General features: G+C 40.2%; 1 protein-coding gene across 2 annotated transcripts in view; it reads left to right on the top strand.

The window, feature by feature from the left end:
* LOC114248477 (uncharacterized) overlaps positions 1-16,190 on the top strand; it is a 40,561-nt gene extending 24,371 nt beyond the window's left edge. Inside the window, exons 8-16 of one of the 2 annotated variants that reach the window (XM_089737923.1) lie at positions 338-535; positions 2,096-2,161; positions 7,873-7,968; positions 8,842-8,934; positions 9,714-9,779; positions 11,078-11,167; positions 11,413-11,502; positions 12,608-12,919; positions 13,440-16,190. In XM_089737923.1, the coding sequence (XP_089594049.1) occupies positions 338-535; positions 2,096-2,161; positions 7,873-7,968; positions 8,842-8,934; positions 9,714-9,779; positions 11,078-11,167; positions 11,413-11,502; positions 12,608-12,919; positions 13,440-13,502 (1,074 nt within the window). In that variant the 3' untranslated portion in view covers positions 13,503-16,190. The remainder of the gene's footprint in view (positions 1-337; positions 536-2,095; positions 2,162-7,872; positions 7,969-8,841; positions 8,935-9,713; positions 9,780-11,077; positions 11,168-11,412; positions 11,503-12,607; positions 12,920-13,439) is intronic. The other variant, XM_089737924.1, reaches the window with a different exon arrangement.
* The last annotated feature ends 11,505 nt before the right edge of the window (positions 16,191-27,695 follow it).

The following is a 27,695-nucleotide window of genomic DNA, read 5'->3' on the forward strand; positions in this document are numbered from 1 at the left end:
GGGTAGGGCAGCCGTTGTAACTATACTGAGATCTTAGAACTTATATCTCAAGGTGGGTGGCGCATTTACGTAGTAGATGTCTATGGGCTCCAGTAACCACTTAATACCAGGTAGGCTGTGAGCTCGTTTATCCATCTAAGCAGTAATACAAAAAAAAACCACTGCAGTGACGTCATGCAATGTTAATTGAACAGTTTTGACGGTATATTCAACTCTTTTTTTTTTTTTTGATAGCCAAATTTGATTTGGAATGCTGAATTTTAAAATGCTGTAGATATTGAGTAGCGAACGGAAGACTATTGTAATAAAAGTCGAATATAGTCATTGGTAATTTCAGATGTCACTACGTGGGGCTAGGTTAAGCGCTTTAGGCGGGGGAGTATCGTGGCCTCATCGGGATCACGGGCAACACCCCGCCCATCCCGGCCACCCGGGTCATCCGGGACACCCTGGGCATCCCGGACATCCGGGCCACCCGGGTCATCCTGGTCACCCGGCCCACACCGTTCATCCGGCGCACGCTACAAGAGCCCAGGTATGAGATTTTCAGATCAACTCAATCCGAAGTTTTTGCCAATAATTTTAATATGTAACCAACTCTACAGCATACGGATTATCGCTTGGTGGAACCATCTTTCAAAGAACTTCCAGAACATGGATATGTTTGTTCACGACATTGACTTTATCGCCAACTTAAAGTGGTCGGGTTCAAACTTTTCTTGCATTAAGTTGAAGAGCCTTTTAACCACCAAAATCTGATGGAGGAATCTCGAAAGTGATGCCATCTCAAACTATCTGTTATTCTCGTACGCCGAAAGACTATTTTTAATTGACATGAAATATAACGGATTTATTATTTGTTATAAGCATATACATATTAGTTAGTATATAATTTAAGTTCTACAAGTATAGCGTACCTGAGATTTTTTTTTAAATCTGGGCATAGCACATTTGTTAACTATAAGTCTAAATTGTAAGATACTCTAAAAGTTTAAGACCTGTCTGAAGTTTTATTTATTTATTTTTCATTTATAATCGACAGCAAAATCAATTTTATCATTCGTGCGTGCGGTGAACAATATATATATGGTTCAGAATGTGCTTAGTATGTACATAATGTATAGTGTAGTCACATGTGATTAGACTTCATCGCCTGTTGTCAGTACAGCCTCTCAAGATACACTGCGGATTTGTGTAGCTATCCAAGAAAGGGCTGATTAATACGTTGAATGCCATATGAAAAATTGAGTATTTTCATTCAAGCCATGGGCTCATCGGTGGGCCTTATCTTACTGAACCGTTTGGGCCATGAGAGTCACCCGAGAGCCGCGTGAGGGCTCCAACATAAACGCTTCCTACAAGTCACTGATGTCAGCTATCAAATAAAACGCGTATGGAAGTAAGCCGCGTGGCGCTTTAGCCGAACCGAAGGGCGTGGTTTTCAAAAATCCAATAGAAACTTGAAGTTTTTATCAAGGCCTTTTCAAATATCCTAAAAACTAGACGGTAAAAGTCGCTAATTTTGTCTTTCGTGCAAATTATCGCGTTTTATAAATTTTAGTATAAAAATGTGGAATTGATCAAAATTATTGATTCCCTGATTTTGGCTTGGTCCGAACGGTATGGTACTGTTACAGACTCCCCATGTTAGTTAAAGTGATGTTACATCCTTTTTTATAACCACTGATGCTGAGTAAGCATAGTAAGAAATCTCTTGGTAATAGTTACCGACCGAGAGTCACTCAGTCGTATTTAGTTGATGGGGAGCGGTCTTAGACAATATCTCCTTTCTGCCAATTTCTATAATTTAATTGTTTGTGTAATTGAACTAATAAAAGTGAAATCTCTTTCCCCATTTTTTTTTTTAAAACCTAATTGGAGACCCCGCATAACTGTACGCTAGGCCCATCGGTGGGTCGAAAAACGTGTTAAACAAAATATTGTTAGCAATCGTCCAAATGTAACGACGCGATAGGTTCTAAATAACTAAGCACACTGTTCCAATATAAAAATCTGGCACCATCGCCTGGCGCGCATGATAAAGTCGGTCTTGCTATCATTGGAGACGATGTGTGTGACGGTATGTGAACGTCAGGGCGGCGGGAACGCAGCCGCCGAGCTATGGGGAGTTCTACCTTCACTGCCACATCTGAGATACCAGGTACAAAAAACTTGAACACACAAACAAACACACATTAAATATTTCTATGTATGTATAATTTTGATTCATATGCAGAATTGGCACGCAGTGATATGTCCACTTGATGATTGTGATATATTTATTAGTTTTTTTTTTCAAATTAAAATTTACAATAGCATTTCTTTATCACCCTGTCGAAAAAAAAACAATGTCGTCAAAGTAAACACAATAGACACTCTCCTTAGAATTACTCTTAACTATTACTATTATTTTCCTTAAAACAACACGCAGACACTGAATATATAGCTCCTAAGCATTTATCTTGTAAAATGTTTGATTAATGTTATTGAAAGCTCGTGTTAAGCTTAACATATGTATGTGATGAAAGCCATAGGTTGTGTCCATGTTTTTAATTAAGTTGGTTTAATATCAGTTGATAGTGCAATGCCGCTAAAATGCATTACGCATAATTATTATTATTACCTTACCATCAGAAGGTCGTTTATTACATTTGCTTGCTTTGCTTCTTGTCTTATTCTGCTGAGTAAAGAGACATTACCCAGATAAGCCTATTTTGAGGGTTTTTCTTAACTGTGTCGAACTTAGCGCCGGTTGATTAATTCCAGCCCCTTAACTGATATTCCGTGGGCGAAAAGCTCACAAAGCTTATCGAATGCAATTTAGTGGTGTTGCATTGTCATCGACGCCAGGTTTCGGTGATGGATTTTCAAAAATGGATCTGCTTACTGGTTTTAACTGTTAACGCTTTTGCATATGCATGAATTCTAGAATGTTCTCTTAGATCGGTTCTCGTACGCACAATGTTTTATGTGTAGTTGGTTCAAGATGGCACCGTTAAAACTTAGGTTTTTTTAGTAAAATTTGTTTGTGTAGTTTGACGAAAAGATCAATGGCAACAATGGTCAAGTCTAAATAGATTTGATGGAACAAACATTAATATAATAAATTTGGAACTTCGACGTCTCTTGCATGTATTACTGTCGCTCACGTTTGGGACAGCCCACTGATGCGTCCACATACGCGCTCTTCATCAATAACGATCACAAAAATTAAATGTTATTCATTCGTCGTGGAAGTCATTCGTGAACAATTTTTTAAGTACTTATTCCTTTGGAAAAATCGGTATCCGCCTACGGGATTTGAACACCAGTACGCATCGCTCTAATACGACACGCCAGCCGTCTTATCTCTTACGACGCGACGTTATCTATAAGTCTTTTACCGAATAGGTTGTTGATATTTTTGTAACTAATCAAGTGCCTTACTTATACGATAAAGAAGCGATATTGTTAAAATAACACTAGCGAGTAGTGTCAATGAGGCGAATTGATTCGAGTGTACCAAAAAATATGCCCAAATTGGTGAAAAGGATCCATATTGGGGCGTATACGATTTCCAGTATCATTATAGAGAGGCCCTGTCGTCGGATTCTGATAAAAGCATTTTTTTTTATTAATTGCGAAATTTCATATGAATGTTTGTTAGTGAATCCAGTAAGCAGTTCCATCCTCCCTCCTCCTATCCCGTGCACGTGTCTCCTGTTTTAGTGAATCTGCGGAGCGTTTACCGTCGAAGCGAGATTTGATCGCGATTAAATATTAGTATTTTTAATAACGGAGATATAATTGAAGTATGCTTTCATTCGGTTTTAGCGTCTGTAACTAAACGATTTTGAATCGTGTGATTTGTGAAACCTTTCAATGATATACATGACCAGAGAACCCTTTCATTGTAGCGATCGAGTCTCGTTAAATTATAGGACTTCGCCTTTATTTCGATTCAGTACGCCGGCTGTTCACTTGGAGTGGTGTATTCGTGTGGTGCCATCGCTGCATTTGATCAAAATGTTTGTCCAAGCTAGAATCAGGAGCGTTAAGCTTCATGGCACAGCGAGACTCTTGCACTGAATGTGGAACGTTGTACTGTGTATTTGAAAACCTCAGGCGATGAAGAGGACATGAAACAAATTGTATGTTAGATCGGAGATCTTAGAACTTATATCTGAAAGTGGGTGGCGTAGATGTCTATGGGCTCCAGTAACCACTTAACGTCAAGTGGGCTGTAAACTCGTCCACCCATCTAAGATAAAATACTTGATTTTAAGAGATTAGCACCGCTAGACTGTTTTAAGTTGGTTGATTTTGCCTATATCGATTTTCCACTAAGAGGCTAATGGCGGATATGTGAACTATTCCGTGTTTTTCATAAGTAGACTGTATCCATTAACGTTGTGTGTCGTTGGAGACTACCGTGGCCGCATTAGTTGCAAGATGCTGAATTTGCGGAATAGTGTCGCACTCAATAATAGCCACCAATTGCAAACGCCTAGCTAGCTTAATGGAGAATCAATCAGTCACAACCCGCTCATCACGATCACGATCCTTTAGCCCAGATGCGAACGTCTTTATCTCATACCCTCTTCATTGCTTAACTGCAAAGAGCTTCAAATCTGTTAACACATGAGCACTTGTTTATCTGTGGTACGAACGAAGCGAGAAATTGTTCAATAACGCGCTATTTAATTCGCGGTTAATGAGAATTTAATGAGTAGAAACTGTCTTTCTATTCATCAGATTATTGATCCACTATACAAAGTTTGAGAGGTTAGCCATTTGATGTAGTAATTGTAATCAATATAGTCCGGCCACTGAAAGATTGCATTTTTGATATACCAATGGGTGCAGTGATTTCCGTTGGATAGTTTTTATTCAATATATACTCTACTACTTAATTAAAAATTCAAGATCGATTTATAATTGAACCACAAATTGGAAAAAGGGAATAAATCCAAAAAACAATAATGGAGATAATTAAAAAAAACTTTATAACTTTTTACATTCAACTTATAGGCTCACGTAACATCACTGATATTGAAGAAAATATAAATTCTTACTTATTTACTAATAGATCTAGCTGAAATATATATTACTCATTTATATATTATAAATCGGTCCTTTACGAGTGAATCATGCGTTATTTTACGATTGCCAAAGCTTCAGATATCGGTGAACGGGCATAAATCGAATATCCCATTCCTGTTACAGTACCTGACAATAAATATCGCCCATCGACCTTTAGGTACAGACAATCGGCTAATTTTCTTGTTGTTCGGCATATTTTGTTTGATATTGGTGTTTTGAAGATCGAAGGTGCACTATTTACCGCCGGGGACTGTAATACGTCTAAATACGTTAAAACTCGCACGTGTACATATTGCTATTACAAGGAGCGCTCGGAGTTGAACCGAGGATCGCACGCAAAGACGAGCTAATATAATTATGACTTAGATATTACGAAGTTTTTGGGGGCCTAAAGGATACGAAGCTTGTTAAAGCTATATTGGGAAGCTTGACACCAACGCCTGAAGTAATAACCACGACCACTCTGTCAAGAGTGTACCGACAAAGAAGAAGAAAGTAAAATATGTCCGGTATGACCGGTACCCATTATGCTAAGACCCAAATAGGGTCATAAAATCAACAAGACTTATTAATTTGCTTTGTTGTGACAGGGCGTGGGTACAGTCTGTACGGATTCAGGGTCAGTTCTATCTCCATGTCTATCCCGTAACGTGATGGCCTTTAATATCGAGATATAGGTATCGGGTCTAGTTCGCTTAAGTACTTGTCATTTACCTGGCATACGTCTTGGCGCGACACTCGCTTGAACTACCGAGCCGCTTGCGTAACATAAGCACATTGTGAATATATATGCATGCCCAGATTTTTGTAATGCTAACTGTGTTTCCGGTGTGGTTTTATAGATTTAGCGATCACTGGGATAGGCGACCGGAGATTGGACACATTCAAAACACTCTAACAATAAGGTCCACCTTTATAGACATCCTAATCAAATTAAAACTATAATTCAAAGGGTATTTTCACTAAATCACCGAATAGAACCATTTTGACGTCAAACGAGATACCAATCACGATCATGTCATTTGTGGCTAATTGTCTGGTATAATCTATAGTTTGGTCGATTATTGGCCCTCAAATGACGTATAAGGATTTTGCGTTTAGTGGACCTTTGTAAAAATGGAATCTTTATCAATTATTGTCTGTCCGGTTTCCTATTTCTTGTGGGCTGCGCTGTGCCCTCCAGGGGCTGGTTGGCTACCACCAATCTTGCGTACTTCAGCAGTAGAGCAATAGCGGGAATTCGATTGGTAGTGGCCCCCATTGGCTCCAGTGACCTTACAATAAATAGTTCACAGTTTTTTGAGTAAATCTATGGACCTCGTAAAATTAAGCAGTATTTTTTTTTGTAAATGCCTTGAAGACATTTTAATTTAGTCTATTTAAAGATAGGTTTTAAAAATCAAAAAGTAATGTACGTTTAAGCTGGTCACTGATGAGATACTTCGAGCTGAGCTACCCTCGGCATTGATGAAGGTTATAGGATTGAGGAAGGTCGATATCTGTACTCTGGCTGGGTTCTGAACCCGGGTGGAGATCGGACTTCGAATGTGAGACTGACGTAGGGCCCTAAAAATATCGGTCTGCTCCCAACAACTGCAAACCCTCAAGTCTCTCATACCCCGAGTGCCACTTAGGCGCGAATACCTCGTAGAAGGTACGGCCTCCTAACCGAAAAAAAGTCCATCTGTGACAGTGGCTTCACTATGAAACGGCCTGGATACACTGGATGATTTCATCAACAACTGTTCTAAACATTCACTCAGTACCAGTTTATATTTTGTTGAAAATTTATACGCTAGAGAACATTTTAAACTCTTATATTAATGAGGTACACTTTTAAAGCTCTCCCTGAAGTTTCGTTAATAAAAGTGGCACTCGTCGACTTACCCTATTCTGGAAAATGAGGTAATACCTGATTCGCGTTAAGACTTCGCATGCCTAACTTAGTAAATATCCACGTTGAATATCGACGTATGATTGTTTTTCTTCATATCAGAGGTAGAACGTCCACTATGAGTTGTTAGATTTTAATTATCTCGGAATCTATCATCAACAATACGTACATTTTTAATGACATCGTGAAATATTTGATCTGAGAGGTCAATGCCCCGAGAAAAACACCACGAAGCAACTACCCTCACAAAACCGCTTTATGTTTCCGATGTCGATGTCCGCTTCTAATGTATGTAATTAATGCGTTGTAAGGCGTCTTTTGTGGCTCGGAACTAGAATAACGCCGGTCTGGTCGTGTTCTTTCCATACGAAAGCTCTTTGTTTTTTATAATCTATATATATAAAAATGAATTGATGTTCGTTAGTCTCGCTAAAACTCGAGAACGGCTGGACCGATTTGGCTAATTTTAGTCTTGAATTATTTGTGGAAAACCAGGGAAGGTTTAAAAGGTAGATAAATATGAAAATTCTCGGAATTAAATAAAGTTTAGGTCTTTTATTTATCGATTGAGGCACTACGAAGTCAGCTAGTAATAATAAAAAAATCATTTATTGTCTTTCACATTAAATAAACTAAAATATAAATAAAAGAAAAGGGCAAAAGGAGTTGACCCAGCTAATGCTGTACAAAGTCGATAAATCGAACAGCGCTGATTTTCATTCGCCCCCAGTTTCCCTTTGGTTCCTTGCGGGAATGCAGGCTAGGTACGTGTGTACAGACTTACAACGCGCTATAAACTAGTATAAAAATAAGAAAAACAAAACTAGAATCAAATTAAATGGTGTACCCGCAACAAATACTATTCTTAGGTTTCCTTAATTCCGGTATCGATACAGATGGGTGGGGTGTACGCCGGTCTGCAGTACGCGACGCCCAGGGGACCGTTCGCTTCGCCCCCGCATCCTCACACGCACTACATCACTAACTCTCAGGTGAGTAAGAGATTTTGTCTCGGCCCAATCAAGCAGGTGGTAGGACCTATTGTGAGTCCGCGCGGGTAGGTACCACCACCCCGCCTATTTCTGCCGTAAAGCAGTTAATGCGTTTCGGTTTGAAGGGGCGGGGCAGCCGTCCTAACTATACTTGAGACCATAGAACTTATATCTCAAGGTAGCTGGCGAATTTACGTTGTAGATGTCTATGGGCTCCAGTAACCACTTAACACCAGGTGGGCTGTGAGCTCGTCCAACCATCTAAGAAATAAAAACAAACCAGGTGCAAAATAATCGATAAAATATTTGAGGACTGCGAAAGGAAACTATGAAATTTTACCGCATTCACCTATAAGGGAAAATTGTGACGTATGTCCTGCCTATTTCTGCAGGCACTATCCTGCCTATTTCAGTAGGCACCATACCGTCAATTTTAATAGGTGCTAGCCTGTCTATTTCCATTTCTATAGGTACTGTCCTACTTATTTCTATAGTTGCAATACTACCAATTTCTATAGGCACTACCTTACCTGTTTCTACGAATACTGTCCTGTGTATGTTTATCTCTATAGATACTGTCCTGCCTATTTCTATAGGTACACTATCCTGCCTAGCTCTATTGCGAAGCTATCACGGAGTCCGGTCTGAAGGGTATAACAGCTGTTATACAATTGTGAATTCGAAATTGTGTCAAACTCATTCAGCGCAATGAACTGCGACGAATCGAGGATGCAAAGGGCTGCAAAAACATCCCGCACGGTGTGCCTTGAAAAGTGGAAGGACTACTTCTTCAAACCAGATATGAAACCGGTTGAGTTTCTCGGCTTATGTCCACATAGACTCTGGTTCTCACTGTGCTAATACCCCCCACAGAGAGGGGACGGTGGACCAAGGTTAGACGTGGATGGGGGTCTGTCTCCACTCCAGCCGGATCTGCATCACGCACCGTTACTCCTGGCCACCGAGGTAAGAAAGATCGAAATACTCTTGGAATACTGTGACGAATAAATGTGAATGTGAATAAATGTGATCCTTGGCGAGCTTCAAACAATCATCACTTTGGTAATATCTATGACTGAATACTGTCATTATTATGACCTAATATACGGGCTAAGGTAACCAGGAGAAAAAACGATTTTCTAATTTTATAGTGTAAACAATTTAAGGAGCTTTTTAAGTTCGGCTATTTTAAACGTGCATTTTTATATACTATTTAAAGAGCCTTTTGATTTGACTCTTTAATTGAGCTTTTTTTTATTTTGGCTATTAGAGCTTCCTTTTTTTTAAGTTTTTGAACTACATTAATGTAACTGACTATTTTGTTGCTTTGTGCGTAGAGGAACAAAGCTGCCCACATAATTTCGAGTGGTTACCATCACCCATAGATATCAGCAACGCCACAGGGGCACGGCCAAGCCGCTGCCTAAACCCATAAATGGCTAATGGATATTTCACCCCCCCTGTCTTAGAGGATTACGATGCCCACAAAGATCACGCCGAACTCGCCACCACCCACCAACTCCCAAGTCTTAAAACTTGAGTTCTAAGTCAAAGAGTTGATACCAAAATTGAGCCGTAGCATTGTGCGTTCGACTCTTAAAAGACCATACAGGAATTACAATTCTTCCTTACCGCCCGACTCTGTGTAGTTACGAAAAGTCTGGCAGTGTTAACTCAACTTACCGTCGTCTACCGTTAACTGGTATGCCTATAACAGCTTGAACTGAAGATCCCGGTTTCCGCAGGCCCGGGGTACCCCATTGGAGCTAATGGCTCCGCACCACGCCAGACACGCCTTGTCACACCATCACGTGAGTATACGTGACTAGTCATTCCTGATTCCATATTATGATGTATTATTATCGATTCACACAGCGTCATGTTCTTCGGACCTTGAGTTACGAAAGGTCAGGATATCTAGAGAGTCAGAATAAAATATCTACCCGCTGATCCGTATTAGAGAGATAACAGACCCGACTGAAGAGTTCTTCAGACTGAAGAATTGAAGAGACTTTTGAGAATCAGGTGACGTGAAGGCACATGAACATGTGTCTAGATCAGCCTTTCCCAAAGTGGGCGATGAGGCCCCCTTGTGTGCGCTGCAGGCCTGAAAGGGGGTGGTAAGAGGACCAGAAAAAAATGAGGGCGCTGTGTTGAGGCTTGGGAGGCGATTTGTAATTTCATCTAGGAGATTCTTAGACTCCGACTGAGCTCTGGCTATAGTGGTTTCTAAGTAGGCGAAAAAATGGGGGCGCTAAAAAAGAATTTATTCCCAAAGTGGGCAGTAGATAAATTAAGTTTGGGAGCCCCTGGTCTATATCGATGGTTAGTGGTAATCGTCGCCCTGATCAGCAATATCGAGGGCGCAACCATGTCGCCGCCTGCTGCTGTTCTCTCTTCGATCCTCAAAGATTCCACGTTTCAGATATTTAATACTTTCTGTTGTCAATGGACATGTTACAAAACTTTGACTACCACAACTTTGGATGTGTGATGTCGGTCTGGACTAACAACAATCTTTTCATATGGCAAGAATGGTCAGTAACGGTTTGCCGAGTATCGCATGAGGATACTGTACCCAGCTGGTAATTGGTGTGAAGTGGCTACCTTAGTTCATACTCAGAACGTGAATGCCGTCACCTACCTTGAGACACGGGTTCCAAGTCTCAATTTTATTTAGTGGTCGCATGTGTGTGGTCAGAGCATGCGCGGAAGGGTATTTTGTGCTTTACCGCTGCAGAAGTATTGTAAGCCGTCATGAATATATACAGATATTTGGATTCCATGTTACAGAGAGAGGGTAGCACGTAAAAACACGCTTCAATAGCAAAATGAACTAACAATTAATGTCATCCTGTTGATACCAGTCAGGATATCAGAGCGAAGTTATGGAATTATTGTACCTACATGTCCTTGACGTGCGGGCGAATTGTCTAGTTGATTGGACGACGCGAATTCGGTCAAAATGGTGTTCAAAAATTCCGTCACATAAAAACAATAAAACGGATTCTTAGGAGTTCATTGACCGCTCTCGTCAGCTGACTGTCATCGAATGCCCCGTTTAGTTTATATGTTGAGCACCCTGTATATGAAAGTTTGTCTTGTGCAGAGGCGCGCGGGGGGCGGGGTGGGGGCGCGGCCCTACGTGCGCCACGCGGCGCGTTGGCCTCACGCGCACCTGCACCACCTGCACGCACAGGTGAGTGACTCTCAAACGCAAACAGACCTTTTCATCACGAACGTTTGCCCGATGCGGGAATCGAACCCACGACCCTCGGCGCAACAGTCAGAGGTGTTAACTACATTACCTCCGAGTCAGTCTATACTGTTAATAAGCCCGTCACGTGGTTGAAGAAACTCTCCCTCCTCCTGCCTTTATCCCTCGGCACCGTACCCTCGAAATTACGCCAGTAACGCACCAGACATGTCGCTTTGTGTCCCCAGGGTGGCAGCGGCCTGGTCGGAGCTCCCCACGTCCAGCAGCTGCACGTCGCTCAGCCCCTCCAGCTACCTCCGCCCCCTCCAACTTATCAGGTACTCGTGGACAGCACCATGATATTGCTATTTTAGGTTTTGCTTTTATCGCTGGTGATGAGCAGACGGGCTCGTCTGGTCTGGGGAAATTGCCGGAGACTTTGACGTAACAATGAATACTCAATTGTATTGACTGCCTAGCGGGTCTGAAGGATCGAAGTACCTACTGGGTGTTGACCAAGGTCTTTTTTTCTCCTACCTATGCTGATAGCCTCAAGAGGCTATTTCAGCTTCACCCTAACGTGTAGGTGAGCTCACGGAGCTCAAACCGGAGAGTTGCTAACACTGGCCCTAGCAAGAGCAGTGCTTCGCAGAATCTACCGCCGGATCGGAAACGAGACCCACTGAGAAGATCCGGCGCGAAACTCAGTGGGCGACCAGGGTCAGCAACATCTAGTACATACTAGCACTGACGGATACTTCCGACGTAGGTTAACTGGACATTTAGTTTTAATAGTTCTGCAGTGAAAGAGTAATGCGTGTCAGTGGGAGGGCAACTGGCATACAATGTTTATTTTGACCAATTTTTTATTTTTTTTTATTGCTTAGATGTGTGAACGAGCTCACAGCCCACCTGCTGTTAAGTGGTTACTGGAGCCCATGGACATCTACAACGTAAATGCGCCACCCACCTTGAGATATAAATAAAATAAATAATAATAAATAAATAAATATTTACTAACAATCACGCCACGTTAACTGGTCCCGTGATAAGTTCGTAAAGAACTTGTGTTACAAGTACCAGATAACGGAAATAAATGTAAGATTTTTATTATACACATACATATATTTAATATACATCCATAGCCCTGGAAAAGACATTTTTTATATTTATCATACAAATATGTTCCCTTGGCGGGATTCGAACCCGCGACCCCCTTGTGTAGTGACCATGTCACTTACCACTACACCAGACGGCCGTTAAAGGTAACCGTTAAGGTTAAAGGTATAAGGTTCTAAGATCTCAAGTATAGCTACAACGGCTGCCCCGCCCTTCAAACCGAAACGCATTACTGCTTCACGGCAGAAATACGCACGGCGGTGGTACCTACCCGCGCGGACTTACAAGAGGTGTCCTACCAGTAATTACGCCCCTCCCAAACAGGTATTCCTGAATCTGCTGGCGATGTTCCCGCTGTCTCCTTACGGGGAGCCGCGCGAGGAGTCCGCAGACTCCCCCGAGACGGAGAACTACGAGGCGCTTTTGTCGCTGGCCGAGCGGCTCGGAGAGGCCAAGCCCCGGGGCCTGGCGCGGGCCGAGATCGAGCAGCTGCCCAGCTACAAGTACGGCAGCGGGGCGGAGGGCGAGCAGAGCTCGTGCGTGGTCTGCATGGCGGAGTTCGAGGCCAGGCAGACCCTGCGCGTGCTGCCCTGCGCCCACCACTTCCACGCTAAATGCGTCGATAAATGGCTGAGGGTGAGTCGTCCTCCAACACTTTTTTGATATAGTGAGGGTACATGGTCGATATAGTGAGGGTACCTTGTCGATATAGTGAGGGTACACTATGGCCGCGACTCAAGGGTTTCCAGGGGTAAGACCCTACAACTGACTAGAACGAGGATAGACAGAATTATCTACTTCCGAGATCCTCCCTCTAGGCTTTAGTCCACTAGTGATCATGGCGCTTGCAACCGAAAATGTGTGTCGCTGCTTTCAGGTTTTAAGGGTAATTAGATATTAATTCCGCGCTAGAAGAAAAACGCTTATTAGTGATGCCGAAAGAAGATCAGTGATTACCGTCGCCCATGGACTTCAGCAATGCCAGGGGTAGAGCCACGCCGCTGCGTACCGCTTAATACTCTCCGCAAGCCTCGTTTGAAGAAGGACATTGGATCGGATCACTGCTGCTACCCAGTCAGGCTCACAAGCCGCCCTAGCGCCAGTTAAGATTCCAGGTTCCGCGCGGTGGATGCTCATGAGCGCTCTCCCGTTTCAGTCGAACCGCACGTGTCCCATATGCAGGGGCAACGCGTCAGAGTACTTCAGCAGCGCGGAGTGACGTCACGCGCGGACCGGCCGCGGGGACCAGGACTCGTGCACCGCCACAAAGTGTGAACTAGCGTTGTGGGGGCCGCGGTGTAGCGCGACCCCCCCGTGACCCCCCCGTGGGGACCAGACGATCAGCCGTGAGATCGCAGTTTATACACGTTTTTAATGATGCCTCGATTTGTACAATAAAGGGACCCGCGCGAGTGTCTCATTCCGCCATGCAGTGCGCCCGCAGAAATGCCCTAAGTTTGCGCTAGCAGCCTTACAAGCAATACGATTTGGAACACGTAACTTTGCACTGATCGAGCCGCCGAAATATAAAGTTTTGTAAATCTAGATCAAGCGATATCATGAAGGCATTTTGTGATCATGGTTTTCGGGTATTGCCTTAGTCAGTTTGGCTCTGCGAGTCGGACGCTTTTTTAACTGGTCTGGTGTTGTGCGACCGCTTACCGTCAGCCGCGCGCCGACTTATCCTAGTACAGTGACGTGAAGCAATAATGTCGTCGATTGTGTCGGGGCAACGACCCCGCGAGCTCGACAGGTCAACGACCCGGAAATTATTAGTGAAAATATACAAGGAGTTTGTTTATGATTATTATTATTATATATACATTTTTTTCATTTATTAATTAATTAATCGATTAATTTTTAATATTAGTTTTTGGCAATATTGTTGGTCGTTAACACGTGTGTTGGTGTAAAAGTGCGCATTTTAATAAATCCGCCCCATCAAATGCGTCAGTTAGAGGCCTAGTGAGGGACCGGGCTGGGGGCCAGGGGCCACAGGTGGTCACCGCGTAGTAGAGGCCCTCGCTCAGTCCCCACTGTTCCGGCTGTTGCCGTCGCAAGACAGTAAAATGTCATTTCGTTACACGTCAATAACAAAAACACTGGATGACGAAACAATGGAGATAATTAAAGCAATAATTTTTTTAAGCGTTCATTGTCACGTAGCTTCCATTGAGGCGGCTCCAAAACAGAGAGCGTTTTCGTTGCGGGCGTATTTTTTTTTATTAGCTCACGTTGACAGAAGAAGCTTGGTTAAAAAGGCGTTGGACTGACGCTTTGAGGTAACATACGGCATTAGGACGATGTGTTTAGTTTCCTCGCAGTGAGAATTTCAATTACTGACGTGTGCCCGTCACGGAGGACGATTGAGCAAAGCCTTCTCATATGTCAGCGTGAGGTAATGAAACAAAAATAAAACCCGGAAAGGACTTTAGTCGATAAAAGCCAATCATCAGAACAAAAGATGCCTTTTGACAGGGCAGTTGACGTGTTAATTGTATTATGTATATTTTATGTTTTACGTGTATGTAAGTTTGTTTGTTTAACCGTCCCTTAGTCGAGTGCCATGTCTGTCTGCTTCCATTTCTGTTTTTTTGTTTTTTTTAATTAATTTCTGTAATTTATAGTTTTAGATTGAAATTTGTTTGTTTTTTTTTTACATCGCCCGACGAACGGAATGCGATTTGAAAGTTTTTAACGATTAAAAGTTCGAGTTTAGCGACTCCAATCGCAGTGTATTGCCTGTGAAGGGATTCCGAGAGCTTTGGCAGTGTCAATATCAGTGCCGAACCGGAATTATGCGCGGTATTGATACCTAAGTGATCGTATTCCGTTCGTCTCGTTTCTTAGTACGGTAAGCTGTTAGTTTATATGAAGGTCTTGTCTTAAGGAAGACTCAACTGACGCCGCTGCTGTCAAGTGAACTCGATATCGTAATTAATTACCAATTAGACTAATCTAAAGATTTATGGACAGTTAGTTTTGGTATTTTCCTTAGAAAGACTCCCGTTACGACGCTGTTTGTTTGGATTGGGGCGTAGGGGTCAAAGATTGTCTGGCATCAATGCCTGACTCGGTGGTAGTTAGAGCCCCTGACTGTTGCGCCAAGGGTCGCGGGTTCGAGTCCCGCATCGGACAAACGTTCGTGTGATGAACAGGTCTGTTTGCTTTTCATCTGGGTGGTTATTTACTCTATATGTATATATTTAAATGTATATAAGTATGTTTATCAGTCTCTGGTACCCGTAACACAGGGGATCCTAATTAGGGGTTGGTTGACCGTGCCTGATTTTTTAAAGTCAATCAAGGGGTGTCTATTCCCTTTGGAGACGGACTAGCGTGTGGTGCATCTATGTTGTTACCGTCGCTCGAGACCATCAACCGTGTCGGGGCAAAACTCTACTGAAGAAGACTCTTGAAGTATTCGCTTAAGTATTTTAGACAAACAAAAAACTTTAGAATCGGTTTATCCGAGACGGAACCATGCCGTTGCAGTTAAGCGAAGAACTCCCTTGATTGGTTCTCTCCTGTATGTAACTGACATATGGCTCAAGGTCAGCACCTTCCGACACAAGGACGATGCAGCTACTCGTAACGGGAGTCATATCTGAAGCCAGCGGTGCTGAAAGCAGTATTAAATAAAAATAAAAGTAGAATTTTAATAGCGCCACTTCTGTTTGTTGTTCACTCTGTCAAAGCACAGAGCGCGTTCGTTGAGTCTCTCGGAGGCGGCGGATCGAAATTGTTGTTTTAAGTTTTCGTCTTAAGCTATATAGTTTTTTTTTTCTTTCGTTATTTTGTTAGTACTGTAAGTAGCTTGATTCTGTTAGGGCTTGGTATAATGTTTATAGTTTTTATTTTTTTTTGTTTTCATGTTCAATTCAATAAATTCGCGGTGAAACTTTGATTGTGTTGTTTGAGACTGATTTGCGGCTCGTCCTAAAAATGTTTTCTTCTTCTTCTGTTAAACTTGGGCCATGGCTGAATTTGTCCGATGGCAGTTCAACTGAGTGTAAATGGCGGCTTATTAATAACAATAATCGTATAAGCCAGCGTAGGCAGCGGCTTGGCTCTACCCCTGGCATTGCTGAAGTCCATGGGCGACGGTAATCACTAGTGGTCGGAGTAGGTAGATTGATTTTATATACTTGAGTCAAGATGTTATAATATGGACATGCCATTTTATCCATAATGTGTGGGAAGTACCGGAAAAATTTCCCGGATTTGAACTACGATAGCAGTACACTCTACGAACCGAGGTAAGCAAGTGAGATACCTGGCGCGATACAGCGCGCGCGCAACGTTTTTTCTAACAAACACCCAATGAGTCATACAGGATACTTGCTTCTGATTAGTCGTTGCGTGCGGTCGATGCGTCGTGAACAAAGATGAACATGAGATAAAGTAACAAAAAGCCCTGTCTAAGTTTTGTCTCATACTGACAAGCGTCATTTCTAATTCAACAGAAAGGGACAAAATACAGTGTAACTATTCTAAGGCGTTTTTATATAAAATAAAATACTGATTTCTTTCACCGTTAGCTAGTACTGGCAGCGTAGATTGATATTGTTAATACGTTTTTCACCTTAGACACAGATTCATGCTAATTTCAAAATTCCGGAACAAATATCACAATAAATATGAAGTTCCAGTATTTTGGAGGCATATCCATATTATCATCTACGTTTGACGTCGACGACCTTAAATCAATTTACCTACTCCGACCTCTGGTAATCACTAACCATCAGGTGGGCCATATGCTTGTCTACCTATAAGGGCAACAAATGAAGAAAACAATCATGTTCACTTGACCCACTAGGCAGCTTGGAACCTGGATCATATTATTAAGTGAAACCACATTTGAGGCCGCAAAAGTGGCCTAAGCATATCGTAGTTAGTATGGAGATAAAGAGGTTCGAATTTACTTTTACACTGCTTCGTAAGCAGTAATAATACTCGCAAAAATAATGTTTACAATCTGTTGTCGATGGGTAAAACTGGGGATAGGCCGGTTTTGCATCAAAATTTATTATATTTTAAATAAATTGCAATATAAAACTGTGCGACTATGAAAAATTGTGGGTTAAGCCAGTTTTGTGCTGACGGCCTCATTTAGGGTTCTAAGTCCCAGTTTCACAGTACAACGGCTGCCGTGCCCTTCAAGCCGAAACGCATTACTGCTCCACGGTAGAAATAGCCTGGGCGATGGGAGCTACCCGCGCGGACCAACAATGCGTCCTACCACCAGTAAATAAGTAAATCTGCTATAACTGCAGACGCGTACTGTGTGATTAGTCTCGTCAACACAATCTCTGCTGTTCCAATTCTCAAATTATGTTTTCTCCTAGCAACAATAATTCATACGATTTGGTTGACTCCCGATTTCTATGGTCATCGATAGATCTATTCTTTTTCTCCACCTTATCCCACTAGGTGGGGTCGGCACAGCTAATTTTTCTCTTCTATCAGCCGTCATGTCAACACTCACTCCTCTCTCTCTCTCATATCGTGATTCACACACTCCATCCATATCTTCTTCGGTCGACCTCTTCCCCCTCTACCTTGCACTACCATTTCCATACATCTCCTAGTCACATGCGTCTCCTCTCCACGCATCACATGTCCACAGCACGCTAACTGTAGGCTCTTTCATTTTTTGATTACCGGGGCTACTTTCAAACTTATTTTTATAAAGTTAACTTTTAGTTCGCGTCCAAAATACATTTATGGTTAATTAAGACAGTCGCCGGTGTCAGCTTTGAACAGAGGGCAAGGTAAATGAAACAGTAATGTATGATCAGAAATTGTTGGATCCTTAGGGCATTGTGTCAGAGACACAGTGAATTGCGATGCAGAACCAGTGTGCTTAACGCGAGTTTTTTAACGTTCTCGATAGCGTAAAAGTTAACTCTGGTATGGAGTTGGAACGTTTGCCTACGTTTGCCGCTAGGGGCGCTGTTCTAACTCCATACAAATTTGAGTTAACTTTTACGCTATCGAGAACGTTAAAAAACTCGCACTAAGCTCACCAATCGCTCGCTTCGACAACCTTTTTGGAGTCTATAGACAACAGTCTCATATACTGACATTTTATATTCTCTACTAGCAGAGCCGGCCACACGTTGCTGTGGCTAAGGTTTTTGTTTCTAAACACGCGGCCGGCTATGCTAATACCAAAAATTAACAAGGCAAGAACAATTGGATTTCACTGTATTGCGTTTACTGCGAAATAAATTTAACTTATACTTTAGCCTCAGCAACACGTGGTGTTTATGCCATTAAATTGTAGCTTATGTGAAACGTTGGTATTTTTAAAACAGCGCCATCTATGAGCTGTTTTTGTCAGACAGTATTACAATTGTCTGGAAAAACTGATTTAAAGCGCCATCTGTTTTAGACTTATGAATATTAAATTAATAACAGTAATCAACATAAGAAATCATTTTATTGTTAATCAATAAATATTGCGACCATTAATCGAAACAAAAACCATCCTATGGCCTAAGTTGGAACAAAACACATATTAAAAAAAGGAAAAGTCAAAATCGGTTCAGTAGTTTAGGTGTCCATCGCGGACAAACAACGTGGCGAGATATATCGAGGGGTGAAAGGCTGTATAGTTTAAGGGACATATATCTTTGTAATTAAAGGTCCGTTTTATTTGATATCAGCATCAACAGTTCGATATTTTCAATTGAACTTTAATTATGTTCATTCCATTCAAATGGCTGAAGAAGTTTTTTTTTTGTAATGATACTTTTTCTAAACTTTAAATGGCTCTCCTGTAAAGTTGCAAAGATGTCGCTAAGCCCGAATAGTCTTTGTTTTTTTGTTTTTTTTTTTCCTACGTAAACTAGTAGGTGAGCTCACGGGGCTCAAACCTGATGACGTTGCTAACACGAACCCTAGCAAGAGCCGTGTTTCGCAGAATCTACCACCGGACCGGAAACGCGACCCACTGAGGAGATCCGGCGAGAAACTCAGTGGGCTGTGTCTGTGGGTTAATTCACTCGTCGAGCCATTCGTCGCAAGCGACGGGTTCGACGAGAACGGTGACAGGTGCTTGAGGTACCTAAAAGCACCGTTAGTGCATCGGGAGGATCCGAAATGACGTGTTTGGGGCGACGTCGACTGCTTTCCATTCTGTCCGCAGGATCGGGAATGAGGTCTTTCACCTGTCGATATATAAATATGTATAAAAATGAAATTGTTCCGAAATTTGCACCCACAGAATCGGAGTCAATCAAATCGAATGTAATTCGGAGTCGTATTATTGTTTGTAGCAATATTTTTGTCCTGTTTTTCCCCATTTTATATATTATGTATGTATCATAACATTTTGTATGCGTTAAAAATTTAAAGCTTCTATATTAAAACGAAGCTAAGTTATTTTCTATTAAATACACTGCTTATTATTATTTTGTGTTGCAGTTTTATTTTTTTTTTGTTTGTATTTCCGTTAACACTTTGACTGCCGTGTAGGTCACCGGTGCCCTGCGCGGCGCACTGAAGTTAATATGTCGATTTCGCTCCTCGATCTTTTTAATAAGGCGCCGGAATGTCTATAGTAGAATTATTTTGTCCGTGCAGTTTGGGTCATAGATCATAGCCCGGCTAGGGCGGTGAGCATGTTGCACGGGCGCAACGCCATTATCGATAGAAACAAAGAAGTCATCGAAGGCAGGTACACGGCGGCGGGGTGGTATACGAAGGGTGGTGATACATTGTTATGTTAAGAGTCATTTGTACTTACCAGCGAATTATAGTAGGTATTCAAATTCAAATTCATAATCATTTATCTCAACTTAGATGTCAGTATGACACACTTGTTGAAATCAAAATATCAATAAAAATGTTAACTCTACCACCGGTTCCAAAAAAAGCCACAGTCCTGAGAAGAACCGGCGAAACAAATCAGGGAGCTGTTTTTTTTTTTGTTTTTTCTCAAATATTTTCTTTTTTTTTAATAAATATAAATATTTACAATAAAGGAAAAAACAAGTCAAAAAATACAATTAAAAATAATAATAATAATGAAAAATGAAAAAGGCCAGGAGCGAACGTCTCATTCATTCATTCATTCATTGTACGTGCATTCTTCGAATTTCTCACCAAAAACCGCGACACGTCAGATTTTCTCATTCGGATCGTGATCACGAAATGCCAATGGACAGAATCAATCGTGACGTCACATTAAGCGATTGCGTCACAAATTCCGGCGGGAAATTCGAGTGACCGCTTTTTTTTTTGTTGCTTAGATGGGTGGACGAGCTCACAGCCTACCTGGTGTTAAGTGGTTACTGGAGCCCATAGACATCTACAACGTAGACGTGCCACCCACCTTGAAATACAAGTTCTAAAGTCTCAGTACAACGGCTAGGTCTCAGTAGAGTTACGACGGCTGCCCCGCCCTTCTAACCAAAACGCGTTACTGCTTCACGGCAGAAATAGGCAGGGCGGTGGTACCTATCCGAGCGGACTCACAAGTGGTCTTCCCACCAGTAATTACGCAAATTATAATCAAAATGCACTTACGGATAATTAATCCAAAATACCAAAAGAAAATACAATCGTCTGATTTGTAGGTTATTTGTGAGATTTATTGAAATTCTCGAGTAAACAAGTCCCTTTTGTGGCGAAGACAATATAATAAAGGTTTTTTTATTACCCATAGACACTCAATGCCTCTCGTCACTCCTATTAACAAAAGATATTGTCGCTGACAGATCGATGCTTCCAATGAACACTACTTTAACTCCAAATTCGTAGGTTTACAGGAGGTGCTTTTAGTTGATAAAATCTTTATTATTGCAGATATATTTATGGTATTTTCTTGTGTAACTAGCTGATTTACTCTTGCTTCGAACCCCGTCAATAATGAATTTGTAATACTTTTAAAATAGTGAAGCGATTTGCGTGAAAAACGAAAATTTCAAAATATTGAGTTAGAGTATAGTATAGTATATAGTAGAGTGTTCATTGGAGGCATCGAGATTAGCACGATCAAAAACATATTATGTATATGCTCGCCAGTATTATTTAAATTAGCAAAAGATCATAAACATAATCTATTAGTGAGGGTAATAATAAATAATAAAGACTTTATATACGGGCGAATATATAAAACAAATAGCAATAAATATTGCGTGTAGATATGATTTTTTTTTTATGATAATCGTGTATATAGTAAAAGCTACGGGGACAAATGTATGTATGTATGTAATTATCTAACACTTTAATATTCGAAGGAATAATGTAAATTAGTTAGTGATAATTTTAAAAAGTTGTCTATGTTTGCTTTTTTTTAACGGATTTTATGACCTGGTAACTAAGACCTTTTAAGTAATGTCGTATTTTAATATAAATTCTTATTTTTATGAAAAATGATAATATGAAATGAAATGAAATGAGGATAATTAATTTGAGACGTTAATCAACTAGGATGAAATTAAATGAGATGAGATGATATGGAATGAAATATAATCTCAGCAAAATGGTGGTCATTTACTGAGATTTTTTCAGTGGACTTTTTGAAGAATCCCGAGAAGTTACGCTCAGCGACTCTGTTTCATTTTCATTCATTTGTGTACTTTCACAGATACTAAACAGTTATTAAACCACCGTTATTACACATTTAAACCTGAAGAAACACTAAATAGACAAAATAAAACAAATCACACAGCTTCACTCCTCGCGTTCCCGCCAAAAAGTCATTTATGTTTACATTAAAATATCCCACGTAGATTAAAAATAACAGTAGGTTAATACTTACATATCGATATTACGCGAGTATACGATAAGACGAAGTAAGATTGAGAATGTAGCGTTTTCTATTTAATCGATTATGTGCTCGACTTTGACAATTCGACCGGAAACAGCTTCATTGGATATAAGATTATGGAGGGTAGAGGTAAGGAGAACCGTCTCTGTGTGTGAAAAAGTGTCCGTTAAAATCTACTAAATAAGGGTGGCGCTACAGTAGCAATCGGGTAAATTTAAAAAAAGGCGCTGATAGTTATTAGAATAAGATAGAGAAATAAAAAAAGAACGAAAGAACTGTAAGCACTACAAAATCACAAAAACTATTTTATTTAAAGCTGATAAGACAATGCAATCGATGTCTCCATGTTTTACCACAGCAATAATTTTAGGTTATATTGACGAAATTAGTTTTGACTACGTAAACATGTGAGGTCTTGTATATTACACTGTCACTAACTACTCTAGATATTAAATATATTAAATTTCTTAACTCAGCATACTTCAATCAGTTAACAATTGCTCAATTCATATCACACCCTGTGCCTATGCTAGCGCCATTCCGGAGGATTTTTGAACTGTTATTTAGTGCTGAAAGTGGGATACTTATTCAAGCTTCTACCATATGAGACTTCTCCTTACCTCTACCCTCCATATTGTAAATACAGATAGCACAGATACATTGAGAATTGGTGCAATAAAGCGACGCTATTGAACTTGTATCGAATATAAACGACGTTCTAAAACCAGTCGATTGAGCGACTGATGTCCAGCTCCCACTACATTCTAATTGCAATTCAAGTTTTTGAGATTATAGTCCTTATATTCTTGAATTTCAATTATGGAGGATAGAAGTAAGGACCGCTATCTCAGTATATTCAAAAGTGTCCGCTGAAAAGGAGCCAATTAAGGTGGCGCCACAGTTGCAAGTGGAGATATTTTAAAAACAGCGCCATAAATTATTAGAGTAGGTTACTAAATTAAGAAGAAAATAAATACTTCCTACATAAATGGTAAGCAATTTTCTTTATTTATTTTTTTAATGCTTAGATGGGTAGACGAGCTCACAGCCCACCTGGTGTTAAGTGGTTACTGGAGCCCATAGACATTTACAACACCAAATGCGCCACCCACCTTGAGATATAAGTTGTAAGGTCTCAGTATAGTTACGACGGCTGCCCCACCCTTCAAGCCGAAATGCGTTACTGCTTCACGGCAGAAATAGGCGCGGTGGTGGTATCTACCCGTGCGGACTCACGTAAAGTCCTACCACCAGTACAGTTAACTACACAAGTTACGAAATATATTAAATTTTTTCAACACTTTACTGCATAAAACTGCTATATTCATATCATTTCCACTTCCTACACTAGCGCTGTTTCGGTCAGCCTTCGAATAAATAACAACTTGCTGTTTACAGGCGGACATTTTTTCCTTACCTCTACCCTCCATAATTTCAATACACAACAAACCGCTAAAATTAAAAGCAGTTTCAAATTATAAACAGCTAACTAATTTACATTATAATAAAGGCCAAATTTTAGGATTATCCGCCATGTTTGTATTTTTTTTTCATAAAAAAAACCTACCTCTTATACCCGGTGTAAAATAGTAATGAATTCCAAAAGTAATCAGTGGATGTCGTAACATGGCGTTGTGGGTATTATTAAATTATAACGCCTAATTGCTGCGCTTTTTAAGCCATGCTGAGTTTTAGTAGCAATGTTTTGACTGAGTCTTATGTATTTTTATCCGCTTTTTGGACATTTATCGTACGGCACAAACTTATTTCGTCATCTAATTAGTGCAGAAACCTTTCTATATTTTTACGCTGTAAGCACTAAAATATAGCACACGCCATCCGTAATGTTGTGGGTAAGTTACTTCGAGATATCAACAGTGCCTTGTACCATAAAAAAAAAAAGAAACGATGTCATTATTATTGAAATTTTACGATTGAACATTTTTACGCCGGGTTTTTAGTTAAAATCACAGATCTTAGCTTCGTGTCATTGTTCCAAGACATTATTAATAGCGCGTTGTATATAGCAAGTGTGTTTAGATTAAAATTACATGTAAAAACAAAAATATTTTTGCATGAAACAAAAAATAGTAAAATAATGCTCGATTATTTCTCAAAATAACTTTACTTTAAAATATTTAGATAGTTGACTGAAATGACAAATGGGAACATAACGTGCAATATGAAATTACTGAAAATATGGAGGGTAAGGAGAATCATCTCAGAATTATTAAAAGAAAACTTGTACTTAGAGTGATTTTATATAGTAAACTCTTAGAATAGTTATTATTCTAAGCGTAAACTATGAATATTGGTTCATTAACATTAGCGGAAGTTTTTCTTTCCTGGTTTATTATTCAATCCTACTCTAGTAAAATTTGGCGGTTCCTTTAGAATGTACCCTGATGCTAATATGGCGCTAACCTAATTCAATACATTACGACGGACACTTTTTTAAACACAGTTGATTCTCCTTATCTTATACCCTCCGTGAAAATAAAAATCGCATTGATGAGCTAAGATATGTTTGGCGCCATTTTCGACATTAAACAAAAGTAATTTAGATTTCAGTAGTGTTGTGAAAAGCTGTGTGTACCGTCATCTTGCGAATTGTTAGCTCGGTCTTGGGCGTGTGAAGAATTTTAATGTTAGTTTTTTTAAGACGTGTCTTGTAAATGGCGAATGATTGATGGAATTTTCTGTTACATCATAAGTTTTAGGTTAAGTTTTTGTTTTTAAGAACCCAAGTTATTTGTTATGACATTGTTGAGTTTTGAATGTATGTATTAAAACTGCATATTATTTTAATGCAAGCTGAAAAATCTTACGCATAAGCTTGTGTTAAGAAAATATATATATTTTTTAAAACAGCCACGTTCTTTTTGCTGTTTTCAATGTCAATACTACATAAAGGTGATCTTATCATTCTTATCCTTGTGTCGCCGCGAATTGGCTTATTTGATTTGTATAAACCGTTAAATAAATAAATTAAAAAAAAAAGTGATTGATTACTAAATCTTTCCTATGTTTTAGACGTGAGCAAAATCATTTGACTTTTTCGATTGAGAATTTTAACATGTACCTATGTGTGTTTTGTGTGTGTGGTTGTATTTTTTATTTATTTTTATCATTAAACATCTGAGTGACATAGTTTCGATTTTCTTGGATTTATTTTTTAATGTAAGCAAATATCGGGAGAAATTGCCGTAGCTGTTCTAAATTACTCTGGATTCGGTGCTTATAATTTATAGGCTTCATGAGAATAATATTCAGATTTTTTATTTTTCCCTGCCTATTCTAATGACCTCGAGGGGTTACACTAGATTCGCCAGGCGAGTAGGCGAGCTCACGGGGTTCTATCCTGGTGAATTTGCTAACATTAGCCCTAGCAAGAGCAGTTACCAACGGATCGGAATCGCGACCCACTGAGAAGATTCTAGACAAGCCTGCGATACGGATAAGTTTTAATGGATTTTATTCTTATAATTTGTTAAGCGAATCCAGAAAATGTTTCTCATGTGAAGACCCGTTTCATCATAATTAAGATCTAATGTATGAAAAGTTAAGTTAATGAATGTTTGTAATGTGGGATTCGACAAAAAAAACTCAATATATTTATTGGTACGTGACCGTAGTCAAAACGGCGATTTTGTTACACCGTAACATCTTTCTACAACCCACAGACACAGCCCATTGAGTTTCTCGCCGGATCTTGTCAGTGGGTCGCGTTTCCGATCCGCTGGTAGATTCTGCGAAGCACGGCTCTTGCTAGGGCTAGTATTAGCAACGTCGTCAGATTTAAGCCCCGTGAGCTCACCTAGTAGCTCCGCGAATCTAGAATAACCCCTCGAGGTTTCTAGAATAGGTAGGGAAAAAAAGCTAAATGTCTTTACCTATACGATAAGAACGTAGTTTTTGTAATGACGTAACGTAAAATGTAGGGCTTGTCCGGTCGCCATTGGACCGGTTTTGCGCTCTTTGGCGGGAATTCAAGGAATGCAGACGGACGCTCCTCTATTCCGTCCGAAATACGCTCGCGTTTCTATTTCGACAGGTGAAAAGGCCATTTGGTTAAAGCAACATTTTTGCAACTTTACAGGAGGGCTTAAAGTGTAAATTATCTTAAAGTTTAATTATCGGAAAAATATCATAACAAAACAAACTTCTTCAGCTAGTTCAACTAAGTTTAAAAAACTAAGTAAACTTAGTTGAAGTTCAATTAAAAGCGTCGAACTGTTGATGCAGATACCAAATAAAACGGACCTTTAATTACATAGATAAATGTCGCGTGTTAAGTGAAATGTCGCTTGAACCTTTAATACCTTTCACACCTCGATATGCTTAATGTGTGGAGGGTAGAGGTAAAGAGCACAGTCTTATATAGGGCACAAGTTGATATAAACAGCAAGTTATTGTTGGACTCACCGAAATAGCGCTAGTCTTGTGAGTCCGCACGGGTAGGTACCACCACCCCGCCTATTTCTGCCGTGAAGCAGTAATGCATTTGGGTTTGAAGGGTGGGGCAGCCGTTGTAACTGTACTGAGACCTTAGAACTTATATCTCAAGGTGGGTGGCACATTTACATTGTAGATGTCTATGGGCTCCAGTAACCACTTAACACCAGGTGGGCTGTGAGCTCGTCCACCCATCTAAGCAATAAAAAAAATCGACAAGTGAAAAGGTTATTTGGTTAAAAAGACTTTTTTGCAACTTTACAGCAGGGCTTAAACTTTAAATTATCTTAAAGTTTAATTATCTTAAAAATATCATAACAAAAAAATCTTCTTTAGCTATTTGAACGGAGTAAACTTAGTTGAAGTTCAATTAAAAGCGTCGAACTGTTGATGCTGATACCAAATAAAACGAACCTCTAATTACAAGGATAAATGTCGCGTGTAAAGCTTAATGTCGCTTAAAATAAAGCCTTTCACCCCTCAATATGCTTAATGTGTGGAGGGTAGAGGTAAGAAGCACAGTCTTGTATAGGGCACACGTTGATAAAGTGTCCATTTGTGAACAACGACTTATTGTTGGAAGACTCACTGAAATAGCGGTAGTGTAGGAATTGGAAATAATATGAATATAGCAGTTTTAAACAGAGTCAAGTGTGCTGGGTTGAAAAATTTTATATATTTCGTGACTTGTGTAGTTAAATTACTATTTATGTAGGAAGTGTTTCTTTCCTTCTTATTTTAATATCCTACTCTGATAGTTCATGGTGCTGTTTTTAAAATCTTTCCACATGCTACAGTGGCGCCACCTTAATTGGCTTCCTTTCAGCGGACACTTTGTTAATACACAGTGATGGTGCTCCTTACTTCTACCCTCCATATTGAAGTGTTCCACAAATACGAGTGTCAGTGAGGACGAGAGCTCCGAAGGCGAAAGTAATTCCTTATATCCACGAAACAGTTGGGACTACGACCTCATGCGCCAAGTGGGGTAGTGGAATTCGCGTCCTGATGTTGATGATTGTAATGCCGTGATCGCCGTTACATTGCACGCTAGCAAAATACGATGTTCGTCAACTTTCAAAGGCTAATATGAGACCATGAATCTCATGAGTAAAATGTTTATTCGGCCAAGCTTGGTGCATTTGGATTGTTGCTTTTTTCCTACCTATTTAGTGG

Source organism: Bombyx mandarina, chromosome 24 (genome assembly GCF_030267445.1).
Source record: "Bombyx mandarina strain Sakado chromosome 24, ASM3026744v2".
NCBI classification, from domain to species: Eukaryota; Metazoa; Arthropoda; class Insecta; order Lepidoptera; family Bombycidae; genus Bombyx; species Bombyx mandarina.